The sequence below is a fragment of the Gracilinanus agilis genome, chromosome 4 (assembly GCF_016433145.1).
Source record: "Gracilinanus agilis isolate LMUSP501 chromosome 4, AgileGrace, whole genome shotgun sequence".
In the NCBI taxonomy this organism is placed as follows: Eukaryota; Metazoa; Chordata; class Mammalia; order Didelphimorphia; family Didelphidae; genus Gracilinanus; species Gracilinanus agilis.
In genome coordinates this window covers 513,424,397-513,437,088 of record NC_058133.1, presented here as the reverse complement: position 1 = coordinate 513,437,088, position 12,692 = coordinate 513,424,397, and the positions used below count along the sequence as shown (strand labels likewise).

The 12,692-nt window shown below is 45.6% G+C and overlaps 1 protein-coding gene across 1 annotated transcript; it reads right to left on the bottom strand.

Moving 5' to 3' along the window:
* Positions 1–1,362: 1,362 nt before the first annotated feature.
* On the bottom strand, positions 1,363–5,201 carry LOC123244747 (zinc finger protein 480-like). Its single transcript, XM_044673315.1, has 3 exons — positions 4,776–5,201; positions 4,080–4,153; positions 1,363–2,280 (listed from the first exon to the last, which is right to left on the bottom strand). The coding sequence occupies exons 1-3, from the start codon at positions 4,861–4,863 to the stop codon at positions 1,999–2,001; spliced, it is 444 nt and encodes a 147-aa protein (XP_044529250.1). The 5' UTR covers positions 4,864–5,201; the 3' UTR covers positions 1,363–1,998.
* Between the last annotated feature and the right edge of the window lie 7,491 nt (positions 5,202–12,692).

Below are 12,692 nucleotides of genomic sequence, written 5' to 3'. Positions count from 1 at the left end.
CCAAGATTAAAAGGCAAATGACAAACTGGGGGGAAAATCATTATAGCACATGTATCTGACAAAGGCTTCATTTCTCAAATATATAGAGAATAGAGTCAAACTTATAGAAATACAAAGCATTTCCCAAGTGACAAATGATCAAAGGATAAGAATAAGCAATTCTCAGATGAAGAAATGAAAACTATCTTTAGTCATATAAAAAATGGTATAAATCACTATTGATTAGAGCAATGCAAATTAAAACAACTCTGAGGTACCACCTCACACCTATCAGACTGGCCAATATGACAAAAAGGTAAAATGAAAAATGTTAGATGAATTGTGGAAAAATTGGAATACTGATACACTGTTGGTGGAACTGTGAACTGATACAACCATCCTGAAGAATACGAAACCAGGCTCAAAGGGCCATCAAACTGTGCATACCTTTTGGCCCAGAAATCTCACTACTGGGTCTGTGTCCAAATTGTTTAAAGAGTGGGGAAAAGAACCTACCTGTACAAAAATATTTATAGCAGCTCTTGTTGTGGAGGCAAAGAACCGGAAACTGAAGGGCTGCCTATTGCCTGGAGGATGGCTGAACTAGTTGTGGAACATGCTTGTAATAGAATACTATTGTGCCATAAGAAATACAAACAAAGAGGATCACAAACACATCCGAATGACTTCTATGAGCTGATGCAAAGCAGAAGCAACAGAATGTTGTACACAGTAACGGCAATAATGTATGATGATCAGCTATGAAGGACTTAACTACTATGAACAAGGCAAGGCTCCAGGACAATGAGGATCCAGAGACTTGTGACAAAAATGGATATCCACCAACATAGAAGGAACAGTCTGAGTCCAGATGCAAATTGAGACACACCATTCTTTACTTTATTTCCTCAATGAGTCTTTGTCTAGTGTAAGCAATATGGGTCTTCTTCCACAACATGACAAACATGAAAATGCATTATATGAGAATGTATGTAAGACCTCTAGCATATTACCTGCCTTCTTGGGGGGGGGGGGGAAGGAAGGTTGGTTGGGAGGGAGAGAGAGAACATGGACTGCAAAATATCAGAAAATGAATATTAAGAAATTATATTGACATATAATCTGGAAAAATAAAAATTTATTATAATAAAGAAGTATTAAAAAATGACTAGAGGATGATTTAAAAAAAAAAAACCTGGAAGGACTCACATAAACTGGTGCAAAGTGAAGTAAGCAAAAAAAGAATCTCATACACAGAAAAGGCAATATTGTATAATACTCGACTCTGAATGGCTTAGCTGTTCTTGGCAATACAAAGATCTAAGACAATTCCAAAGGACACATGATGAAAAATGCTTTCCATGTCACAAGAGGGAGCTGATGGAGTATGAATGCACATCAAAGCAGACTATTTGCACTTTATTTTCTTTGTGGAGGTTTGTTTTTTTTTTTTGATATGAGACTTCTACAACATGACCAGTATAGAAATATGTTTGCTGTAACATCGTATGTATAACCTCTAGCCAATGGCTTACCATTATCAGAAAGGGGGGGAGGAAAGGAAAGAATTTGGAACTCAAGATTTTAGAAAACTGTTTTTACATATATATGAGAGAAAAATAAAATGTTGAAAGATTTTTTTTTTTAAGTGGAGAGGAGGGACAAAGCAAGTTCCTTGAAATCCAGGCCTGTGACTTTTATATTTGCATTCCCGGCACCTGTCACAATTCTGGCATTCAGTAGGTGCTTAATTTTTTCTTACTGGCCTTTGGCTAGGCCTTGGAGTGAGTGAAGCAGTCATGAAGAATCAGTCTAGCCACAGGCATGGATTTGTGGCTTACACACAACCAGTGAATAATAAAATTAACCAGGTAGAAAGAAAAATCAAACCAAATCTCACCTCCTCCAGGATGCCTGTGACAACCCCTCTTAACTGTGAAGTACCTTCCATCTATTGTTTCCTATTTACATTGTTTAAAGCCTGCTCCGGCTCCATTTGTTTGCCTCTTGTCTCCCCCATTAGACTGTTAGCTCCAGGCTTGCATTTTCTTTTTGTAGCCCCAGAGCTCGGCACAGTGTTCCTGACTGGTCAGGGTGGTCTCCGGGCCTCCTGCCCCGTCGGTTAGTATTGGTTTTCAGACACCCCCCCCCTCCCCAGGGGCAGTGGAGCTTACCGAGGGACACCATGTTCTCATAGTTCTCAAGCATCACGTCCTTGTAGAGGGTCCGCTGGGTCTCGTCCAGGCGCCTCCATTCATCCCGACTGAAGTTCACTGCCACGTCCTGGAATGTCACTGAGGCCTGGAGCAAACACATTCGGGCTTCAGTGGGGACACCTGCTCCGAGGGCACCCCAGCGAACCCCAAGAGATGCCGCTCGGCCCCCTATGGCCACACACTACCCCCAGACTGTGTGTCCACCTGAATTACAAATGTTAATGTCTAGTTTTCTCCCTCCAGGCCCCAGCAAGCCACGTGTCATCTCCGTGCCCACCCTGTAGTGGGTACGAGGTGCCAGGACTGGTGGCAGTCACTGGTCACAAGGCCCGAGGCCTTCAGGTTGTAGAGACTAAAGTGTCAACCCCCGGATTATCAGCACAGAAACTACTGGAAATAATGAATGACCTCAAGTTCCTGTTGAAGGGACTCAAAGTGACTTATGCTGGGCTGATCTTTTTAACCCTCACCTGCCTGGATCTGTTTAAGCCCAACAAGTTACAGTGTTTCCTGGCCTGTCTGTGAAATGAGGGTCACTCTGCATCCCAGGGCAGGACCCCTGCCAGGCCAATGGGGGCCTCTGGGGTCCCCACCGGCACTGGCCTGCTTCCTTTGATGCCACCTACCTATGGTTCCCCCCCCAAAAAAATGTTCTTTGTGCTTTCGGACTCCCCCAGAATATAGTAAGCCTGCTGAGCCCCACCTTGTGGTCTCTGGGACAGTGAGAGGACTCGATAGACTGATTACCGTGAGCCTCACTAAGAAGTTGATCATGCTGGGACCATCATCTCTCAGTTTACCCCAATTTGCTTTTTTCTTCTTTAAAAAAAAATCTTACTTTCCATCTCAGGATCAATACTAAGTATGGTTCCAAGCAGAAGAGTGCTAAGGGCTGGGAAGAGGGGTTAAGTGACTTTTCCAAGGTCACACAGCCAGGAAGTATCTGAGGCCACAGTTGAACCCAGGACCTCGGTCTCCACCGAGCTGCCCGGCTGCCCCGTTGACTAATTTTCAATCTAACCCGACCCATAGTGTGCAGACATCCGTGCTAAAGTCTGAGACGGATCTTTGCTCCGATATTCAATTCTCTCTGGGTGCTTTGGGATGAGGCCCCTCCTTTGGGGCCTTCTCTGTGCCCGCCCAGAAAGCCCCAGCTCTGGAGGGGTTTCCTCCAGGCTTCTGATCACGTGAAGGTAAAAACAAGGCTGGAGGCTTTTCTGGTCCTCATTTTCTCTATTGCTGGCCGCCTCCTTTTTTCTACCTATTTTTCTGCAGCTCCCCCTGGTGGTGGGTGGGTGGAAGCTGAGCCTTGCCTGGCCTCTCCCTGTGTCTGAGAGTCTGTCTCAGCCGCAAAACCAATCTCTCTCTCTCACACGCACACACATCGGTCCATCCCTTCCATAATTACTGGACCAGCGCTGGATGGCCCAGATGCCCTGCCCCCCCTTCCATGGGTCAGTCCTGGGGGGGGCAAAGACTAGAGCCCCCTGACCCCTCCCTGCCGCAAGGCAGCCGCGCCCAGTGCAAATGGGGCCCCAAAGGGAGCCTCCTGCTTCTGTCCGATCCTCCCCTCCAGGCCCTCTGTATGGCTCGCGGGGTCTGGGTGGGAAAAGGCTCCGAGGATGTCTCAATCGCATGTTTTACACTAAACACGACGTGTCTGCGGTGGGAGGACCTGGGTGCCGATATGGAGTAGTGACCCTGGGCACCCCACATTATAAGAGGAAGGTCCTTCCTGAGCAGAGTTCAAAGACTTAACTTGCCCTTCAAGGGGGCCACAGAGACGCTCTGGCTCTGAGGATCCCCATTGCCGGGGTCCGTGACGATCAACCACCAGAGGTCCCTACGCGGGAGGGATAAGGGGCTCCCGCGGGGTGCCCTCACCTGAGGCAGGCTTGAGGGAGGCACCGAAGCGCTCAGCTCCTCCACTTTCCTCCTCTTGTCCGGAGGGGGCTCCCCTGGAGAAGGAGAGAGAAGTCAGGGTCCGCCCTGTTCCTCGGCTGCCCCCTAGCGGAATCCTCAGCCTCTGCCTGAGGTGGGAGGGGGGCCCGTGCTCCCAACGCATGCGCAAGTGGCAGGCGCTCAGCAAGGGGTTAATAATGCGGCTGGGAGGGAGGGGGACTGCGGCAAACCCTGCTTTGCGCACTAGGCGGACCCTTATTGCGGAACCTCTGCAATGCGGACCCGTAAGGCGGAACCTCTGCAGTGCGGACCCTGCAGCCATGGGCGGTGGCTACCACCCCTGTGCGGACCCTCCATCCCCCACCTTGGCTGTTTGGGGGGGGGCGATCCCCCAGGACCCCGCTTTCTGCAGAGAACTCTCACCCTGCCGTGGCGGACCCCCTCAGTGATGTGACAACCCCCAGACCGTACCGCTAGTACTCCGTGCGGACCCCTGCCCCGAGGAGCCCGAGATAGACCCGCAGTGCAGTAACGGTCCACCCCCATGCGATGACAGTCCCCAACCACTCACTACTGCTGTGGAGACTCCCCTGCCCAGCCCCCTCCCGGGCGGACGATGGCTCCCTGTGGTGGCGCCTCTGGGACTTGACAGCTGCCGTCCCCGCTGCCCCTGCTCACCTTTCACCCGGAGCCCCTGGCCAGGGTCCTCCTTGGTCTTTACTGCGCGGCCTCTGGCCACCCGCTGGGTGGCCCTTCTTCTCCCCATTGGTTCCTGTGGGGGGCCCGGGGATCCCTGGGGGCTCAAAGACAGGATCACTGGCACCCCTGCCCCGCCCCCGCCCCTTCGGGTCCCAAATTACTACCTGTGGCTCCTTCAGGCAGATTCTTCCTCCGTTTGAAAAGTGGGAACGAAAGGGGTGCCCCGAGAGGAGCAGAGCGCTGGCGTGGGGCGCCTCCCCTCGCCTCCCCTTCTCTCCTCCTCTTCCCCCACGCAGCCACACCTGCTCTGTCCCACTCACTCACCCGCAGACCCCAACCTGGACTGGGAGCCCACTCCCACACTCGTCCTTCCACGTACCCTTGACAGCAGACTCTGCTCTCTGCGACGCGCCTGGGGCTATGCGGCAGAGACCCTGCGCCTGCGCACTGGGCACTGCGCGGCTCCGCCCCCGCCTTCCCTGCTGGGTTGGCTCTGCCTCTGCGGCAGCGGGGGTGGCAGTGCGCATGCCAGCTAGCACTCCGCCCCCGCCTCTGCGGACTTCAAGTCTTAGACCAGAAGAGCCATTCCCACAATGCTTCACATCTCAGCCCTGACAGCCTGGGCTGCGGCAGACCGCCATTAGTGGCCTCACGCCCCACACAGCAGGGGGGGGCACTGCGTATTTTGGAAAAATGACGTCCTCTAGCTGGAGGCTTGCCGCAGTGCCGCACTGCGCATGTGTGCTGCCGCGTGGACTGCAGTCCCCGGAGGGCGTTTCCCCCTCTCCCTGCCCCCCCCTTGTTACTGGGTTAGAATTTTGTTGAAGAACTCACTGTAAATCAGCATCTTCATTAGCGAAACATGGATTTGCCATTTTAAAAAATGATCATTGTGGGGATGCGTGGATTCAGCAAAGGACCCTGGCAGGGCCCGCTCTGTGCCATTTTCCAAGCCACATGGCTTCCTCCCTGGGGAAATGCCTTGGTGGGGCTGCCACCACCCATGGCATGGCGGTCCTGTGGTGTCTGGTCTCTGTGCCGCTATGGCATCCCTGCGCCCCCGGGCAGGCCACCCGGGCCGCACCTGCAGAGGCTCCCACAGCTGAGCTGCCCGAGAAGCTTGGTCTCTGGTTCAATTGGAATCTTGTTTATGGCAGGGAGAAACTGGGTAAAGCGTGTAAAGACCTCAGGCTAAAAGCAGGGTTTCTCCCTTATCTGGAGACCGTTAAAGGAAATGGTTAGGCATTTATGTGGAAAAGGGGTGGCGTGGGCAGCCCTCTTTCTGAGGGGTCCTGGGAGCCTGGCTCGGAATTTTCATCCTGATTTTAAATCTCGTCCTGAAGCAAACGGGCTTCTCCGAAGCGACTCAGTTACCCTTTATGAAAACGACAAAACCACGTGTTCCGCCTATTCCGTCACATGGGCCGTGGGAAACTCGCCCGGGATGTCATTCAAGGTTTAAGTCTTCCTGGTGCCTTAATTCTTCCCCTTTTCTCCAGGACAGCCACTCTTCCTTTAGAGGGCGAGTGCGCAGAGGGGCTCTGATGATGGCCAGAACTCCTTCTAGAACTATATGTCTAGAAAAACGTCTACACGTTGTGGATTTGTTTCACCAGTGGGGTTCTGCTCTGGAGCTACGCCTATATCTGTGCTCTTGAGACTGACAGCAGTTGGCCAATATTTTTCTAGATATTTTAAGAAAACGATCCTATAGTCTACAAAGATAGGTGGATTTCCAAAGTGCAGTCCATTCCTTGGTTTCTAGAGATCGATTTAGGAGGATGTAAGATTTTATGACCTGGTATTATTATTATTATTATTATTATTATTATTATTGCACCAGGCGAGAAATAATTTAGCCCTAAGCTCTAGCTAATAAAACTTGCTATTTAAGCTGATTCCTAGTGCCAGCAAAGTGGCATTCTATCTCAAGGGAAAAGCTGGGAGAGCTATTCTTTGCGAGGGCCTTGATTTCCCCAGTATGATTCTGTGCCCGACTGATGGAGATTTCGTCATTGCTATTGGCTGTCTCTAGGACTCTTGCCTGGAATTTCACATGAGACTTGGGGACCCACGTCCCCTTTGTCATAACCATGTCTATTTTATAGCAAGTCTCCATTCTCAGGAGATTGGTAGGATATGAACACAACCCTAAATCTTTATCTAACAGTTAAAGCTGAAAAACATCTAGGCTATTCATTTGTAAAAATCTAAGCTTTTCAACCTGAACTTGTATTTCTTTCCATTGTTATTTTGATAAGACTATTGAATAACTCAGACACTTCCCAGCTGTGTGACCCTGGGCAAGTCACTTGACCCCCATGGCCCACCCTTACCCGCTCTTCCACCAAGGAGCCAATACACAGAAGTTAAGGGTTTAAAAAAAAATTAATAAAAAAAAGACTATTGAATAAGACAGCATCAGAAATATCTTCTGTCTTATTTAAGAAGAATTTGGCGCAACTATTTATCTTAGAGAAACCTGATTTATGGTCTATCTTTTGTTGTCTCTAAGGCTTGCTGAATTCTCCCTAAGACTTGTCATTTATTGTAAGAGCAACCCTTGTGTGTGTGTAGGACCCAGAGGCTTGGAAGAAGACCCAAGAAGAGTAGTCTATGTGGGTATTCTATGTACCCTATTTGAGCATGGTTGATACCTGGCTATTGGTAACTTATTGAATGAGATGGGGGATGATCTGCCTAGCTTTTTGTGAATCCCATCTCCGGTGTATTGTTATACTAAAGGGGTGAACGTTCATTTAGGTAGCCATCAAGCTTAGGTACGGAAGCAAGTTGGCTTTTTTTTTTTAAACCCTTAACTTCTGTGTATTGGCTCTTAGGTGGAAGAGTGGTAAGGGTGGGCAATGGGGGTCGAGTGACTTGCCCAGGGTCACACCGCTGGGAAGTGTCTGAGGCTGGATTTGAACCTAGGACTGACTCTCAATCCACTGAGCTACCCAGCTGCCCCCCAAGCAAGTTGGCTTTTGATGAAGCCAAGATCCTTAGCAGAATCTCATTCTCCTAAGGGGGGAATGAGAAGGTTAAAGTTAAGAATGTTAACAAAGAATTGTAAGGGGGGGGAGGATTTTTTTTTGGAGAAAGATGAGGCGATTTTCTGGGTATATATATTTATTTATTTATATAGATGTGGTTGTTTCCAATGTGACACAAAGCCACTGAGCATATTTTAACACTAAGTTGTAGAAATCAGGTCTATATTGTCGGTTTTTTTTAACCAGAGAAGCTAACTCTCAAGGTATCCTTTAGGTTTAACGAGATCAGAATCCTAAGGTCTGAATTAGCTCTCAGTGTATGACGTGGCTGTTGGCCATGCAGAATTTTAGAGGCTGCATTAAATTTTATTCAGATTTATTTTTCAGGAAGTTTTAGGAAAAGGTATTACCAGTGACCTCTACTGGGAAGAGCAGACGCTAGAGAAACTGCTTAGAGAACCGGCCTGTTTCCAAAAGGCCTAAGAAGGGGAAGATGACAGCAACTGAAGATGTCTCTGGAAATCCGACAGCCCTGTCATGAGATTCTGAGTCCTTGGAAATGATGGTCTCAACAGTGGGGGTTGGGCCTGGTATCCCTTTCATGCCCTCCCCATGTGCTTAGCAAGCCCTCACCCCAGAGGTGCTAGTCCTCCCAGAACACCCCATTTCCTTATTTAAAGAGTAGAAAAATGAGATTGCAGGGGGCAGCTGGATAGCTCAGTGGATTGAGAGCCAGGCCCAGAGATGAGAAGTCCTGGGTTCAAATATGACCTCGGACACTTCCTAGCTGTGTGACCCTGGGCAAGTCACAATACACAGTATTGACTCTAAGACAGAAGGTAAGAGTTTTAAAATATATATATAAGATTGCATATGAAACCAGGAATCTCCATTGGATGTTTTGCTTTCCTTTTCAAAATTTTAATTACAATGATATATATATGTATATATGTACATATATATGTCAGCAGTTTCAAAGCTGTCCTAGTTGCCTCTCTCTAAACTTTATGTCTCATTTTACATATTAAAAAAAATTTTTTTTTAACAAAGAATTACTGCTACGATAGTGAGCCTCTTTTCTTTTTGTTGAGGAGTGAGGGAAAGGAAAGTATTGCCAAGTCAAATACTACTCTCCTTCCCTAATCTACTCCCTCCAAAAAAAAAACAAAACTACAAACCAAATCCATATTGTCTATGTCTGGAAATGTATGGCTCCTTCTATACCTTGAGTCTCTCTCCTCTCTTTCAGTCCATGAGTAGCCATTGGGGGAATCTGGAAGAACTTGAGCTTCCTCTTACAGAAAGAATCTCTGAGGCAGCAATAAGGGGATCATTCATTTTAGGTATGTGGGATGGCCATAAAGGCCAAGTGGGGAGGAGAAAGAGAAATGGAGTGTCCCAAGTGAGGAATAAAGCAAAGGTGAATTTACAGAATCATAAGAGTGCAAAAGAAGAGCAGCATCCAGTGAAACTATAGAGATAAATTAGAACCTGGTTGTGTAAGACTTTAAAATCCTAGAGGCAGAAGGAAGCCATTAGAACTGAACAGGGGAGAGGCAGCTGGGTGGCTCAGTTAGATGAGAGCCAGGTGTAGAGGGGGAAGGTCTTGTTTTCAAATTTAAATTCACTTCCTAGCTATGTGACCCTGGGCAAGTCACTTGACTCCAATTGCCTAGCCTTTGCCACTTGTCTGTCTTAGAACTGAAAGTAAGACAGAATCTGGTCAGGGTCTTGTTTGGGTTTGTTTGTTTTTTTAAAGAATGAAAATTACTTTGGCAAGCAGTGTGTAGAATGGACTGGAATACTGAGAGATTTGAGACAGGAAGCCCAGATGAAAAGGTTGTTTCACCAATATAGTCAAGAGGTGATAAAGACCTAAGGTGGCAATTGTATAAATAAATGGAGAGATATAGATGGATTGGAGTGTTGTGAAGGTAGAAACGGCAAATTTAACAACTAATTAGATATGAGAAAGAGTGAGGAGTCCTGGATGATGACAAAGTTATAAATCTGGGAAAATGGAAAGGATGAAGGCACCTTGGACACAAAAGCAAAAGTTTAGAAGAAAGGAAGGTTTTAGGGAAAAGATGATGAGTTGTTTTGAGCATGATGAGCTTACAACACCTATATATCAATACACACACCCCTCTATGAAATTTCTGGATGTCATTTGCATAAAGATGATAAGCCAGTTGGGGGTGGGGAGGTTGGACAAGAATGATGATGGTGACTACTGTTACTGTTGTGGGACAAACACTCCCAAGTTTGTATGTAGCAGGGTCTCACCTCAAGAATGGGAGACTCAAACTCCATTCAATTCAGAAGAAAATAATTTTATTTGAAGAGGTTTATGGTGGTATAATAGCCTAATAGCTAGTAGAATAGTTTGGGGTCTGATGGATTAGGCTGGGGAGTTGTAGAGTAGCCTCTCTGGAGCTGATAGAATAGCAGCTCTCCAGGTGCAGAGTAGTATCTCCAAGTGAGGAGTAGCAGCCCTGAACCCTAATAAGTAGTTCTCAGGGTGATGGACTAGCCCAATAGGTATTGGAGTAGCAGCCCCAGGTGTGGAATCATAACCCCACGTATGGAGTAGCAATCTGAGGGGTGTATCAAGGTGTGCATATTTATTTCGGCCTGGGAGCTTGTCATCTCCCACAAAGAGAAATCTTCACCTCTCCTGAAAATCCTGGAAAATGGGCATGACCAAATTCAGGTGGACACAAGTTTGACATTTATGTCACAAGGAATAAGGAGAATGTACAAGTTTGAGGGATTCTTCTGGAATGCCAGAGTCCCCAGTGAGCAGGTCCCTTGTTCCCCCATAATCCACCTTGTCATCATTTGTCAGTGTGGGAGAGGTCTTGCTGCCATTCTGGAATAAGAATATTGGGGGGGTACATTAGAGGACTACTATAGGTAATTATGTCTTACAGTTCTGAATGAAGGTAAATAAAGAACAAGATGATTAATAAAACAGATTAGGCACAAAGCTGATGTCCAGTATAGAATATTACAGATTTAGTACATATAATGGATAAACTGATCGATCTGCAATTCATGCTTAACTAATGCTGAAACTCTAGGTTTTGCTGTTTATGTTTAATCAGTGCTTAATCAGAAATACAAGATTTTAGAGTATGAGAGTTTTGTTCTTATCCCTCCTATCTCTATCTGCTTGCTGTCTGCCGCCATCATTACCAAACAGCACTTTAAGGCTTTACATGCAACTCTCTTGCCATTGCATGACATATAGGATATGATGGAATGTCTCATACCAAACAGCCATCATTCTGTTTCTCTTCTCGGAACAGCACTACCCTAGCTGCACCTCCAGAAACCATGGCCACAGTAACTAGAAAAATGCACTTGCATTCAAAACTCTTACCATAAAAATTGGAAAATGAAAGGATGCCCTTCGAGTGGGGAATGGCTGAACAAATTGTGGTATCTGTTGGTGATGGAATCCTATTGTGCTAAAAGGAATAATGAACTGGAGGAATTCCATGTGAACTGGAAAGACCTCCAGGAAGTGATGGAGAGTGAAAGGAACAGAACCAGGAGAACATTGTACACAGAGATGGATACGTTGTGACACAATCGAATGTAATGGACTACTAGCAGCAATGCAACAATCCAAGACATTTCTGAAGGGCTTATGAGAAAGAATGCTATCCACATCCAGAAAAAGAACTGTGGGAGAAGAAACACAGAAGAAAAACAACTGCTTAAACACATGGGTTGATGGGGATATGATTGGGGATGTAGACTCTTAATGATCACCCTAGAGCGAATACTAATAATATGGAAATAGGTCTTGATCAATGACACATGTAAAACCCAATGGAACTGCACATTGGCTATGGGAGGGGATGGGAAATAACATGAATCATGTAATCATGTAAAAATGTTCTTAATTAACCAAAAACAAACAAATAAATAAATAAAGCAAGCTCTTGCCATCCCTGAGCAGTGGTTTGTTGGATTTTTAAAAATTGCTAAGGCATTCTATCTAATTGACTCCTGATCAGATTTATGTATCATCTAATCCCAGCCATCCTTACATAGGACTTGTATCTTCCCACCTGGAACAATAATTTTTGAGTATGAGTCTTGTGGTGAACAATAAGTTTTACCCTCTGGCTGAATTCTTTCCCATATTCATGATATTTACAGCATTTTTCTTTAACATGAATGCTGTGATGATAAATAAGAAGATCATCTAGTTAAAGGGTTTCTTTTCCCATTAAAATTGTTTTATTATCATCATAAACAAATAAGAACAGAAAAAGAGGATTACATATATTATGAACCTTTATTATCTTATTCAAGGGATGCTAAATTTATCACAATACTTCATATGCAAAGAACAAAAAAGGACTATTTCAAGATGAAATTTTATTATGTGCAATTTAAGCAAATATTAAGTTTAACACAGTGGAAATATATGTGCCACTTGTCTGAAATCCTTTCTGTTCTCTTCACTTTCAAATCTTTCACTGGCACTTTCTTTTAGCATCACTATTACTAGCCACGTTCTCTTCCCCCATAACTTCCTCCATTCCAAATAAAAGCCTTCTGTGGTAACAAGGAAACAAGGAAATATAGTTAAACAAAACAAAGTTCTGCTGAGCATATCTGAAAACATATATTCTGATACTGAATCTAAAGTCAATGACTTCCTGTCAAGAAATAGAAATTCATTAGTCTTCCGACACTAATTATAATTGAATCAACATAAATGATCATTTCACTGATTAGATTTCTAAAAATTTTTGAGGCTGTTTCACATTATTGTAGTCATTACATAAATTGTTTTTATTGGAACTGATACATATAAATATATACATACACACACGAACTATTCAAGTAGTTTTTCTCCTCTAAATTCTCTTATGTCTAATAA

Excerpts from the sequence above, each read along its gene's own strand:
- LOC123244747 (XM_044673315.1), bottom strand. The coding sequence starts at position 4,863 with ATGGGGAGAAGAAGGGCCACCCAGCGGGTGGCCAGAGGCCGCGCAGTA. Across the intron at positions 4,154-4,775 it reads CCAGGGGCTCCGGGTGAAAG|GGGAGCCCCCTCCGGACAAG; the intron begins GTGAGCAGGGGC and ends CTCCTTCTCCAG. Across the intron at positions 2,281-4,079 it reads CTCCCTCAAGCCTGCCTCAG|GCCTCAGTGACATTCCAGGA; the intron begins GTGAGGGCACCC and ends TGTTTGCTCCAG.